General features: G+C 42.8%; 1 protein-coding gene across 1 annotated transcript in view; it reads right to left on the bottom strand.

The window, feature by feature from the left end:
* RAI14 (retinoic acid induced 14) overlaps positions 1-14242 on the bottom strand; it is a 51265-nt gene that overhangs the window by 22173 nt on the left and 14850 nt on the right. The window contains exons 2-3 of the mRNA XM_065875453.1: positions 9861-9949; positions 624-688 (exon numbers count right to left, since the gene is read on the bottom strand). Coding sequence (XP_065731525.1) covers positions 624-688; positions 9861-9903 — 108 coding nt within the window. The 5' untranslated portion in view covers positions 9904-9949. The remainder of the gene's footprint in view (positions 1-623; positions 689-9860; positions 9950-14242) is intronic.

Here is a 14242-nt window from a genome sequence, read left to right as displayed (position 1 = left end):
GCTGGAAGTAACTGTACAAACTGCTGTTGGGATTTCACGAAATATTCATCTTTAAAGAAATACGGCAGTCACCCTAAGCAATCACTATAAATTTCCTGGCAAGGTTATCAAACCAGGGAGTTGACCTAAAAGTATAAAGAAGAATAAAACCAAGAACCTGAACAAAGACTAAGAACTAAAGGCTCATCAAGTTACATACAAGGAAACAGTGGTTGAAATTTTGCTTATCAAGAAAAGCTGCATTCTGCTAGTGATTGAGAGAGAATAAATACTAGGATACTGGAGATCCTGTATTATAAGGATCTCCAACAGCATGAAAAATTTTTGTCAAGCTGACTATGTAAAGGGTACAAGTTCTTCCAATAAGAAAGAAAGAGCTGAATAAAGCGGAGAAAAGGGCTGGATCCCAGGAAGACACTCCAAATTTTTATTAGGATCTTCTTCTCTACCAGCGCAACTGCTACGGAAATAATCTTCTTGGCTATAATGAAGCTTCTTAGGAAACCCAGGTTCTGGGATAATATTTGAAGGAGGACGTGTGTATGTGTTTGTTCTTTCACCCACAAGGTTACTTTCAAATTTTAAAAATGACACATTTATAATTTTCTGTTGTTCCACTTTACCTGAAGGAGCTTCTTGATGCATTCATGGTGGCTGTTCTTAGCTGCAAGGTGCAAAGCACTGTGTCCTAAATGGATTTAAAAAAAATTGTTTTTTAAATCTCTCATCTCTGTAATGAAGACAACTATGAGGAAATAAATTGTTCTCCAACAAAGACGGAATTGTTACTTTTTTTTTTTTTTTTTTGCGGTACACGGGCCTCTCACTGCTGTGGCCTCTCCCGTTGCAGAGCACAGGCTCTGGACGTGCAGGCTCAGCGGCCATGGCTCACGAGCCCAGCCGCTCCGCAGCATGTGGGATCTTCCCGGACCGGGGCACCAACCCGTGTCCCCTGCATCGGCAGGCGGACTCTCAACCACTGTGCCACCAGGGAAGCCCGGAATTGTTACTCTTGAGAATGAGGCCTCAACTTCTCTGCAAAGTTCAGTGTGACAAAAGTGGGGAGAACACAGAGCATCCTGTCCCCTGGATAACATTCAGAGTCCATGCCAGCTGCCGTCCTCTTGGGGTACAATCGAGCTCTGGGCTAGAAGCTTGCGGTGGACTCCTGGTATGCACCTTGGAAGTTCTGCTTTCAGCTGTCAGCACGGGTGCCAGACGCCCCACGTCCATAACAGTCACACCAGGCCACGACTGCCACTATCCCAGGAACCCAGCAAAGGCAGCCAGCGAGCCAGCAGGGAGCACACCAAACACCCGACGAAACCCCACTTCCACCTCTCGTTTCTCCCTCCCCCAGATGTGCTCCAGCTCTGCATGGATATTACCTGGAGTTCAGATGTCCCAAGTTCTTACATGGCAGAAGGAAAAGGATTATAAAAACAACACACTAGCAAAGTAGCATCTTTTCACGCTCCCTTCACAGAACATTACAACAACATGAGACTCTCTGACGTTTCTGTGACCAGATTACTTTAGGAAATTTTAATGCTATACCCAGGCGCCTCCCCGCTACCACCGAATGGGCCTCAGAGTTTCTATGGAAGAGGGGCTTAGAGGCAGCCCTACTAGACCAGCAGGCTCCCACCCAAGGGCCCTGGCAAATTACTCTTTGCTTGACCTGGACCCTCCTCCTCTAAGATAACCACCCAGCTTGCCCTCTTACCTCCCTCGGATGCCACCGAAACACAGTCTTCTGACCTCATCTCTGGTCTTTCCTGACCTCACCACTTAAAATTCCAGTTCCTCCCCCACCTCTTTTAACCCTATTTCCTGTTTCATTCTTTTATCCTTCATAGCACCCAGCACCTTCAACTCTCCCTTTCCACCCCACTCCTTTCTCTCCCTACACACACACACACACACACACACACACACACACACACACACTCTTATGTTTAACTGCTCTCCTTTCCCCACTAGAATATAAACTCTGTATCCCAAAAGCCTGCAGCACTGCTGGCACATAATAGGCTCTCGATACACATTTGCTCATTTGAATTAGAGGGTATGTCCACTACAGGTGTCTGCGGAGTGGTATTTGGAGGGAGGGAACCAAAGTTACCACTGCCAGCCAACCCAATACACCTAGGAAACTCCTAAATCCTGCATCTGTAAATTGTTTGACCAAGATACCCCCAATGTAACACCTGTAAGCAACCCACACTTTGGGAACAGGCTTAAAGCATGTTTCTCAGCCTTACTGCTCTTGACATTTGAAGCTGTGGAAGGTGGTCCTATGTACTATAGGACGGTGAGTAGCATCTCTGGCCTCTACCCACTGGACATCCAGTTGGGACAATCAGAAATGTCCCCAGTCATCGCCAAATATCCCCTGGATGGGTGGGAATCACCCCCGGTTGAGAACCCCTGGCTTAGAGGAACAGCTTCTTTTATATGGTGGTCCAGTCTCCAAATACCATTTCTCCTTTCTGAATTAGTCTTTATAATAACGCTGACCAGAAATCCACTGATTATTAGGTTATCATATGGCTGGGAAATACCATATTTCAAATTAGGGGGTTTTAGGACCACAGTGGGCCGCACAAAAGCATGTGTGAGGTCAAAAGATTAGATTCCTTCTTCTCTGAGTCGCTGCACAGAGATTTTCTGGGTACGTGTGAGGGGAGTTAATTGATGGGGGTAGAACACTGACGCGAGGAATCCTCTGACCTCCTCCCAAGTGGATGAGGGTGAGGAAGGTCAGGAGATGAGGGACTGAGACCCTTGGAAGCAGGAAGACAAAAGATCTTCTCTTCCCCTTCCTCCTTTTACTGCAGGAGACCCCCTCCTTTCAGGATGTATAACACACAATAGTGAGTTCAGTTACATTATGCGTTAAATAGGTTTCGGTGGGTTAGCCTGGCCCTCAACCATCATTTATACCAGTGTTTCTAAAGACAAGCACATTCTGTGTTTTAAACAAATGCCTTACAGATGAACTTCTGGAACCCATCCTGATTGTAAGTAGAAGACTGTTTATGTCGTGTATGCAATGCCTTAACTTTTGTCTACCCTGTGGACAAAAGCTCTTCTACATAAATAGCACCCACTGGAAAAAGGCACAGTTCTCCAAAGACAAGAGGGTAGGGAGATTTAAAGAATTCAGCATAAAATAAATAACAGGCTTTTATTTTTCACTCCAAGTGTTCTAGTCACACCTGGAAGTAAGTAAGCGCTGTGTTTCTAGAGAAACAAAATTTTCTTATTCCTTGGCCCTGTGATGTGTTTTCCTAACCAGGAGCACAAAAGCATTTTTCACTTAAAAGTCTCAAAATTCAAATGACGCATCACTCCCTGGACAACATTACACTGGAGTGAGATGTCTCGCACTGCTACCATTAAAACAAAATTCTCTTTCCAAATGCAAAATTTTCTGGAGAGAATATGTTAGTGACAGAACCTCACTGAAACGAGCCAGTGCATAAGTCTGGCCCCCACTCAGCTGTGGATCTGTCTGGAATATCAGGAAGCAACTTCCCTATAGGAAAATAACAGGGCAACCCTAATTCAAGTGCATCTCAGCAGAACTCTATACGTGAACAGACCAGGGCTATTTATAAGTCAAGAGTCGTGGGCTATTCCAGGTGGTTTAAGAATCCTGTTATTGAAAGAGTCTAAGAAGGATGACCTAGCCATTGTAGCCATGAACACCACCCTCCAACCCACCTCAGAAAACAACCATTTATTCAGTGATTTAAGAGTGCTGCTGAAACAGAGAAGAACTCACTCATAGAGTGGAGGAACTACTACTGATGGGACTGAGAACACAGCCTTCAAGTGTAGGTGACAAATTTTTAAACCGACGAGGTCATAAGACACAGAGACATGAACAAGCACCAAAAGGCTGAAGTTTGAGAAATTATAGTTCCAGATTATAACATGGACACATTTAGAAAAAGAAAGAATTAAATGATACTCGACTAGGTAAGGCTTAAAATATCTATTTAAGAACCAGAGTTTCAGAATGCTGAATATAAACAATAAAAGTGTAAATTAATTTGTTTCTTATTTACAACTTCAAATATATTTAAACAACTCTGTTCTTAGAAATGCTTACCTTTACATCAAGTTTTTAATCATTGAAGCATAAGTCTATTCACCTAGTTATAGTTCCGGGGGCGAGATCAGGGTATAAAAGATGTATTTCCTTTTTTAAATTTTATTTATTAAAAATAATAGATACATGTATAGTATAACTGAATCACTTTGCTGTACACCTGAAACTAACACAACATGGTTAATCAACTATACCCCAATATAAAAGTTAACAAAAGAAAACCCCACAACACTGTAAATCAACTATATTTCAATAAAAAATAATTTTTAAAAAATCTGTATTTTTTTATTGAAGTATAGTTGATTTGCAATGTTGTGTTAGTTTCTGGTGTAGAGCAAAGTGATTCAGTTTTACACAAACACACATACATATATAGAGGAGATTTCTAAGAACCATTCTTACTATTAAACAGAGTTTTGAATTATCCCTTAATCTCCACAAAGTAGATTTGCATACTGTTTTATATAGAATCAAAAGATTTTTTTGTGTGTGGGTGTATCGCCTGAAATATTTTCACGGCCAGGTTATACGGTTGGCCCTCCTGACATCCCGTACACATGCGTGAACAGCAAATAAAGGACTATAAATCATACAATCGTTCTTTGGTTCGCCTTTAATCCAAATGAAAATACGGAATACACTTAGTGGGCTATAATTTGCGATTAACATTTTAAATGACCCATTCTCTCAAGTGCCTGAATTTTAAGATGAATATTACCGTCTGTGTCTTCACATGGTGTCATATGTGAGTGGGATTAGGGGCATAATGGAATGGAGGGCCACCCAGAAATCCAAACAAAAGCTAAACCAGCACCTGAAACCCTAGGAAAGAGTAAGGGTTCTCAAGTGCCCCCCTCCTGAGACCTCTGTGCATTAGGGTATTTCCATACTTCAGTTCTCGCTTTCCTAAGCCTCTCTTCTTCTATGAGAAAAGAAGTTTTGTGTGCAAAGGAATCAGGGAAAACTTTAGATATGGGAGTGTGACAGAAACTGCACATCATCCTTCAATCTGTTTCCATCTCCTTCTACAGCAAAACCTTCTATATTTTTAATTGGATAATTTGCTGCCCAGAATTCCCAGCTTCCGTTAAAGCCAGGTGTGGCCACAGATCACTCTGTGGGCTGGGCTTGCCCTTCTGCCCACTGTGACTGTGATGCAGACTCAGGGGGAGCCAACCTGGGTCATTAGGACCAAGGCAACACCCTGGATGGTGGACCAACAGGAGTCTGGGTCCCTTGTTGTGTAGCCAACCTGCCATACCAATTTGGGACTTTCAAATGAGAGACAGAAAAGTCTATCTTGTTTAAGCCACTGGATCACACTGTGTCAAATGCATACGCTTGCTAATAAAGGGAGTCTGAAAGCTCATGCTTCAGATAAGCAGAGATAACAAACAGAAGATTCTTTGGTCTTCTTCAATCTTCTGTAAATGCTTCTGTTTAATCCAACCTCCTCGTCCTCCCAGGTGCTAACTGCAGCCATTAAAAAAAAAAAAAAAAAAAGCCTAGAAATCTGGGAGAAGTGATTTCTAAAGAAACATACAGAAACGCCACTTCCTACATCAGTGAAGAACAAGAGCAAACAAAGCAACGAGAGGCGCTGGACAATTACGCAGGCCCTGTTCAGAGTCAGCGCTACCAGTTTAGGTGTGGACTTTCCCAGCTGATTGCTATATATACGCCTATGGCGTTGTTTGGCAAACAGACAATAAGGAATGGGGGGAAACCCCCCCAAACCAAAAACATAAGTCATGAGCTTCTGACAGTTTGGGAGTTTCTTTTTCTGATTTGTACTATGAAAGTATTTGGCTTGGGGATGATCACAATTTTTTTTTTTTTTTTTTTAAGATGTGAAACCTCTGCAAAAGCCTGATGTGTAAAAGAGAATAAAGGTGATGAGGATGAAGTAGCAATAATCATCATAAAATAGGAGCCAAAGGCAGCGAGCACTCACTGCGTGCTGGGCGCTAAGATGCCCACACGTATTATCTCACCTAAGCCTCAAAGGCTATCTAAAATGATGATTGAGATGTACTGTACTGTACCCAAGGCCTTATCTTCTGACAGTGTTCTGCTCCTAAGATTGTTTGTAAAGCACTTATGAAAAGTCTCTGGTCAGGAGCTTCCCTGGCGGCACAGTGGTTAAGAATCCACCTGCCAGTGCAGGGGACACGGGTTCGAGCCCTGGTCTGGGAGGATCCCACATGCCGTGGAGCGGCTAAGCCCGTGTGCCACAACTACTGAGCCCGCGCTCTAGAGCCCGTGCTCCTTAACGGGAGAAGCCACCGCAATGAGAAGCCCGCGCACCGCAACGAAGAGTAGCCCCCGCTCTCCACAACTAGAGAAAGGCCGCGCACAGCAATGAAGACCCAATGCAGCTACAAATAAAAATAAAATAAAATAAATTAAAAAAAAAAAGTCTCTGGTCGGACTTCCAAGCATTTTATGTGGAAGGATAGTTGATAAAGAAATAGATGCTAAAAACCCTTTGCTTCTGAACTTAAATCCAATCACCAGTTTAAAATCATCCTGTAGACTTTGTGGATAAAAAGAATTAAAAGGGTTAGTGTAATATATTTTGAAAGCAGGTTTTTTTCAGAAACTCTATAGGGCAGTTGGATTTATGGTAACAGATTTTCATATGAGTTCTCAGTGGCTGTTGGGATTGAAGACAACTATATCTTAGTAATAATATGGCAATACTTCAGGTAGGTTTACTGAAAAGACAACCTATGAGAGCAGAGCCATTTAATTCGTTCATTCGTCAAATGTTTTAGGCAAATGACGACCACTAAAGCACAGTGACTAATGTCCTTGTCCTAACCTTGGATTCTGATACGTGTTCTTGAGAGGGAGAGGTGGGACTGGGTGATAGAGCCGACAGGAAGGATGTGAGCAGTAAAGGCCATCACGTTTATCTGGTTCATTGTAACAGAAAAAAGTTTGAGAAGTGTTGTTCTACATAACACAACAGACTCTCTATGCACTTTTATCCATGCCGCTTTTCCTTCTTTTGTTCCTGTGTTCTCTTTGCATGTTTTCAAGAAATCACAAGAAGTCAGTGCCTCACTCAGACTAAGTAAAAACAATAAGCCCAAGGACCAGAGTGCTGACCTCATTGTTAACGTCAGGCAAGAGGGAAGTGACCGGCAGCTCTGAGACATTTCCAACTCATGGGATGTTTGGACGATGTTCTGGGGCTACAAAGTGCTGTGGATTCTACCAGTTTCAATCAGAGTTGAAAGAAATGGGCTGTGGCAGTTCCCACTGACCAGCCCAGAGAAGCATCCAGGATGGGTCTGCAGTGTCCCCTCCAGCTTCTTTTTTTTTTTGGCCATGGCTTGCAGCACGTGGGATCTTAGTTCCCCGACCAGGGGTTGAACCCATGCTCCCTGCAGTGGAAGCGCAGTCTTAACCACTGGACTGCCAGGGAAGTCCTCCCCTCCAGCTTCTTGGAGGGCACTGTCATCTCAGCTGGCAAGGAAGAGGGAACTGCACTGGGGTGTCCAGGTCTCACTGCCCAATTCCCCAGGCTCTCAGAAACTGAGTGAGGGCTCTGGTAGTAAATACAAACTCCACCCACGTGGTATTAGATGGCCACAAAAAACTACGCTTCTTAAAAGCTTTTAGTGCAGAAAACGATCATGGTAATCTTTTTTTTTTTTTTAAGGCAGGATTTAGAGTTTATTATATAATGTGATCTCAACTATGTAAAAATGTGCCAGAAAAATCTGGTAGGAAATATAGCTAAACGGTAAGATTTTTTTCTTCTTGGAGTAGAAGCACTCATTATCTTCTTGGTAGTTTTCTGTATTTCCCAAATTTTCTACAATGAGCATGTATTAAAGAAACTTTTTTTTTTTTGCGGTACGCGGGCCTCTCACTGCTGTGGCCTCTCCCGTTGCGGAGCACAGGCTCCGGATGCGCAGGCTCAGCGGCCATGGCTCACAGGCCCAGCCGCTCCGCGGCATGTGGGATCTTCCCGGACCGGGGCATGAACCCGTGTCCCCTACATCGGCAGGCGGACTCTCAACCACTGCGCCACCAGGGAAGCCCATAAACATTTTTTCCCTTTAATAAAAATATGGGGGAGAGATGTTTGGTTATGATGGAAATAACCAGATTCCTGTCTAATCTGTTTTTTAACATCAAATGCAGTTAAACAAAACTGTATTACAGCTCAAATATATTCAGTCTAAGAAAATTCTTCTAGATTGTGATTTTCTTAGAGAAGAAACCCTGTCTACTTAAGAGGACATATGTTTCATCAAGGCGACTGTAGTCACTCATACTGCTCTGAGTGTATGTGGTACAACTTTAAAAGTAGTAACAATAAACTTTAAAAACAAAATAACTGGGTCTTGGGATTAAAGATGATTTTAATTAGCAACATAGATTAGTGTTTCCTTCAAGGTGGTCACTTAGGGAAACCATTCTTTCTTCTATTGGTATTGCCATTTCTCACAATATTTTCTGGAGCTTTCTGCTCAGGAAAATCATTCGGTTACTTCAATCACTCACTATTTTTGACCAAAAATGGTTTTTACCAGGTTGACACTTGATTTATCTGACTTGACGTCAAGTGGCTCTTGGCCTGTCCTAAAAAAACGAATCTATTCTCAAAGAATAAAGGTTCCCAAACACTGAGATGATTTCTTTTTAATGCCACAGCCTTTATGGAAACAATTCCAAAACACCGGTTTTCCAGTCATATTTTGAAAAAATTATATTTTCACAATACCTGATTGACTAATCTGCCCCCAAGATGACTACTCTGAGGTGTCAGGGTTTTGGGGAAGGGAAAGTGAACCATTACGGATTAATGAAAAGCCTAAATAAAGACTATGAAATAGACTGATTTTATATTCCAGTAAAAACCACCAAAAGCCTATTAGAAGACAGATTTCCATGTACAATATAGAAATGAAAAGCCATCAGTAGCTGCTTTGATCTTTTGGTGTGGCCAACAGGGGCAGAATCCCAGGCTGGAGACCCCAGGGGCTCCTTCCTGTAAAATGACGTTCATAAAAGACAAGACTACACTTCCTCTTCTGTTTGCCTTAATCATCATCTAACAACACTGGCTTCACATTAGAATCACCTCGGAGCTTTACAAAAAATACCAATTGGCTGGAAACATTCGGACAATGGAATCTGAATTTCAGAAGGTAGAGTTTGGGTATATATGTGTGGGGTTTTGTGTGTGTCTGCGTGTGTGCACTGTTTATTCTTTTCTTTGCTCTCCTTTCCCCCTTTCGCTCCCTCCCTTCCTCCCCTCCAGTTCCCAGGTGATTCAGATACACTAAACCACAGTAAGGGGTGCAGACCATGGGCAGCTGGTCCACATTAGGATCCTGGCTTCTGTCCACAGAGCTCAACTCAGCTAGTTGACAAAATGAGCGCCTACACAATTCATTCCATTCAGTACTTCATACCATGATTCATAAAAACAAAAATTAGGGAAAGGTGCTTGGTCCATACAAATAATCTTAGAAAATAAAAAATTTTAATGGGGGATAAAAAGCATACAGTCTCTAGTTGACTAACCACATATAAGATGAAAACACCTGTAAAGGCACGAATAATGAAACCATGTCAGAGCTTGGTCAATGGAGTAGACTCTATGTTCTTCTTTTGCCTTATCTGTATAGATTGTAAATTTTCCACAGTGAATATGTATCACTTTTGTGATACCTACTTTCCTGCTGGCCTGTTGACTTAAGAGAAAAAGACTACATACCGGCAGTATCTTGGGCTGTCACATCCACGCCATGCGTAACCATGACCCTGAGGCATTCCACGTGTCCTTTTGTAGCAGCAAGATGAAAACTGGAAAAGAGGTAACATAATCTCCTGAAGATTTCCACTCTTCCCAGTTCATCTCTGACCATGTTTTGGCCTCTTTGTGTACACTTTCTCTCACTTAAGCTCCACAACCATCTTGTGAGTAGGTATTATTATCAACCTCATTTTAAAGAGGAGGAAACGGAGGCCCAAAGCAGTCTGATAATTTGCTCATTGACACTTTTTATTAAGTAATGGATTAGGAGCTAGATTCTTAGGTCTTCCAACGTAAAGACAAAGCTTGAAAAAAGTAAGACACAACTACATTCCTTGTCCCTTTAGGGAAGAAGAGCCAGTCCCAACTAGATCGGATTCCTAAATAAGAAGTAATTTATCAACTTTTTTCTGCTGTCTAGTGTTTTCACCAAAGCCATTATTTTTAAGTAATACACTCTACGAAGGGAAATTTGTCTGAGTCAAACAACGGTCAAGGTTCTTGAACAATATCAAGGTCAAATCCATTGTTGTGTTCTAGCTGAGTAACAACAGTTGTACACAACTTTTAAGTGGCTGATGTGTGCCAACTACCCGGTTTGATACATTACCTCTTTTCATTCTCATAAAAGCCTTTTGAGGTGAGTCCTAACACCATCTCCATTAGACGGCAGGTGTCTACACTAGTCAGGTGCAGACAGCATTAGAGAAGGCCCACAAATGCACCCATCGTCCCCGCAGATCCCGGAGTAAAGTGCACTTCTGCGGGCAGAAGGAAAGCACAGTTCCGCTGGGCACTCAGGCCCAGAGGCTGAGAAGGCAAAAACCCCAGGAAGGTCTCCACTGCAGAGGTCTTCCCTCTTCACAGCCTCCTTCCTATAGAAGGAGGTTAAGGAGCCTCCCAGCTCTCCTCCGCCCTCAGTTCTATCTCAGGGACTTAACTTCTCAAGATACTTGCCATGCAGCACCTTGGTGTCTGTACCTCTGAATTAATACCCAGGCAATATTTGTTCACAGGACAGGACCTGTCACTGGGGCCCAGGGTCACACTCAACTAGCAAATCCAAGAGCTAAACCGATTCAAACCCAAGTCAGCTTGACCCAGCACCTCTGCTCTGGAGAACGAGGCTTTGTAAAGGTGGGCAGGTCAGCAATTGGGGATGGGTCAGTCCTGGTTGCAAATCAGCCATACGTCAGCTGTGTATCTTTGGGAAGTCAGTTTAACCTCTCTGAGCTTAAGTGTCCTCAACAGTAAAATGTGGGGATTGGCTCAGATGATATCTGATGGTCCCTCTGGCTCTAACACTCTTTAAAATGATAATGAAAGCTTACCTGGCTCTGGTCACACCAACTATTTCTGCATTTGTGCAGCAGTTTGTGTGTAACGTTTCTTTACAGTCCAAATCCACTCTGTAGGTGATTACACACTACGGTGAAACTCTGATCATCTGGAATGACTTGGAAACGTGGTGACTTGTTTAAATGGAATCCCTCATTAAATACGGCTTAACCCGAAGAACCTCCCTAGAAGGCACTACAATGACACCTCTGTTTTCAGTACTGTTGGGGTAACTTAACTTTACCATAAGTAAAGTTCATCTTTAAGCAGTGAATTGTTCAATCACTGTGGAAGGTTTCTAAAATCTCCCCAGTTTTAGTAACAGGATATGTTCCATAATTAGATTGCTCTTGAGGACATGATATCACCATTAAGAGCCTCGATTCTTGAGCTCTGCTTTCAAGGCTATGAATCTCAATGCCCCGCATTATTAAGCTCTAATATTTATTAATATTTATCTTCTTAATATCTATGTGTTTGCTTCTAAGCTATTCATTCTGCTATCTCCTATGACCGGGGAGACCTCAATCAAAATGATCCGGACAGCCATATCTTTTGCTAAAGATAAAAGTACCAGGATTAGTAATTAGCACACTCACACACATGCACACGCGTGCACACACACACAAAACATAAAAGTATGTATAGATGCAGAAGTTTTGATTGAAGTTTAACACGTATAAAGAAAGCTACACATACCGTAACTGTATAGCCTGCTAAAACTTCACAAATGGAACGTGCCCCTTTTACTTTGATACTGAAGAAACAGAACTTGGCCAGAGACCCAAAATCCCTCCCCGTATAAAGAAAGCTACACATACCGTAACTGTACAGCCTGCTAAAACTTCACAAATGGAACGTGCCCCTTTTACTTTGATACTGAAGAAACAGAACTTGGCCAGAGACCCAAAATCCCTCCTCGTATCTCCTGCTAGCAACCCAGAATCTCTTCAATGTGCCCCTTTGAGTTACTAACCCTCTTCCCCCTGTAATATTTATATTTTTTCTACTCCGAGGCTTCCTGGAGTACCTCTGGGCTGTACACTATAATAACAGGGGATTGAAATTGCAGACACATGTGACAACGAAGCATTAGTGTAGGCCACGACTGCATGTTGATAAATGTGCCCTGATGAACACGACATGCTGTTCTATGGATGACTTGGCTGCCTTCCTCTACTTCCTCTGTGAAGTTCACAGCTCTGTGGGCCAGCTCTTCCAAAGCTACAGCTGCAGCTCTTTCTGGGTTTTGGTAACTGATTTCTCTCCTTGCCTCTTCAGGTGTGGGTAGCAGTGGTGGTGAAATTTTTCCCACTGTTACTAGCCAGGGCTGCTTTTCCAGCCTTGCTGGTTTAATCTGACCACATGTGTATAAAGAGTTCCTTTCTTAACCACCCATCAATTATCCTATGTGAGTGCTACCTGTTTCCTACTGGGACCTTGAATGATACCAGTGTTAGGTATTTTGTGTGTGATCATCCACAGGAAGAACTATTAGGTTTCTGTGCACATTTTCAGATTAAATATTTATAAGGGCAAATTCAGCCTTAAAAAATGTTTTGATTAGAGAAGATGTCAGAGTAGAAAGACCCTCCCCTCCACGGGCACACCAAAATTACAGCTATTTACAGAGCAACTATTAATGAAAGATCAGAAGACTAGCAGAAAAGATCTTCTACAACCAAAGATATAAAGAAGGAACCACAACGAGACAGGTAGGAGGGGCGGAGATGTGCTATAGTCAAGACCCATACCCTGGGTGGGTCAACCACAAAGAGGAGGATAATTACAATTGCAAAGTTTCTCCCCAAGGAGTGAGGGGTCCAAGCCCCACACTGGGTTCCCTGGCCCAGTGGCCCTGCACCAGGAAGATGAGCCCCTAGAATGTTTGGCTTTGAAGGTCAGCTGGGCTTACTTTCGGGAGAGCCAGAGGGCTGTGGGAATAGAGACTCCACTCTTAAAAGGTTCACACAAAATCTCACATGCTAGGGGCTTCCCTGGTGGTGCAGTGGTTGAGAGTCCGCCTGCCGATGCAGGGGACACGGGTTTGTGCCCCGGTCCGGGAAGATCCCACGTGCCACGGAGCGGCTGGGCCCGTGAGCCATGGCCTCTGAGCCTGCGCGTCCGGAGCCTGTGCTCCGCAGCGGGAGAGGCCACAACAGTGAGAGGCCCGCGTACCGCAAAAAAAAAAAAAAAAAAAAAAATGGGCAGAGGATCTGAACAGACATTTTTCCAAAGAAGATATACAGATGGCCAACATGCACACGAAAAGATGCTCAGCATCACTCATCAGGGAAATAGAAATCAAAACCACAATGAGATATCACTTCACACCTGTCAGAATGGTTATTATCAAAAAGATAACAAGTAACAAGTGCTGGCAAGGATGGGACGGAAAGGAATCTTGGCACACCTCTGGCGGGAATATTAATTGGTGCAGACTCTATGGAAAACAGTATGGAGATTCCTCAGAAAATTAAAAATAGAACTACCATATGACCTAGCAGTTCCACTCCTGGGTATTTATCTGAAGAAAATGAAAACACTAATTAGAAAAGATATATGCACCTCAGTGTTCACTGCAGCATTATATACAATAGCCAAGATATGAAAGCATCATAACTATCCGTCAACAGACGAATGGATAAAGATGTGGTGTGTATATATATTATGGACTACTACTCAGCCATAAAAAAGAATGAAATCTTGCCATTTGTTTCAACATGGATGAACCTAGAGGGTATTAACACTAAGTGAAATAAGTCAGGCAGAGACAAATACTGTATGATTTCACTTACACGTGGAATCTAAAAAACAAATGAACAAACATAACAAAACAGAAACAGTTATAGATACAGGTGGTTGCCAGAGGGGAGCGGGGTGGAGGGAGGAAAGAAATAAGTGAGGGAGATTAAGAGGTACAAACTTCCAGTGGCAAAATAAATGAGTCAGGGGTATGAAGTGTACACCGTGGGGAATATAGTCAATAACTATGTAATATCTTT

Source organism: Phocoena phocoena, chromosome 3 (genome assembly GCF_963924675.1).
Source record: "Phocoena phocoena chromosome 3, mPhoPho1.1, whole genome shotgun sequence".
Classification (NCBI taxonomy): Eukaryota; Metazoa; Chordata; class Mammalia; order Artiodactyla; family Phocoenidae; genus Phocoena; species Phocoena phocoena.
The sequence above is the reverse complement of the archived record's forward strand: the minus strand, read 5'-3'. Positions and strand labels throughout refer to the sequence as shown.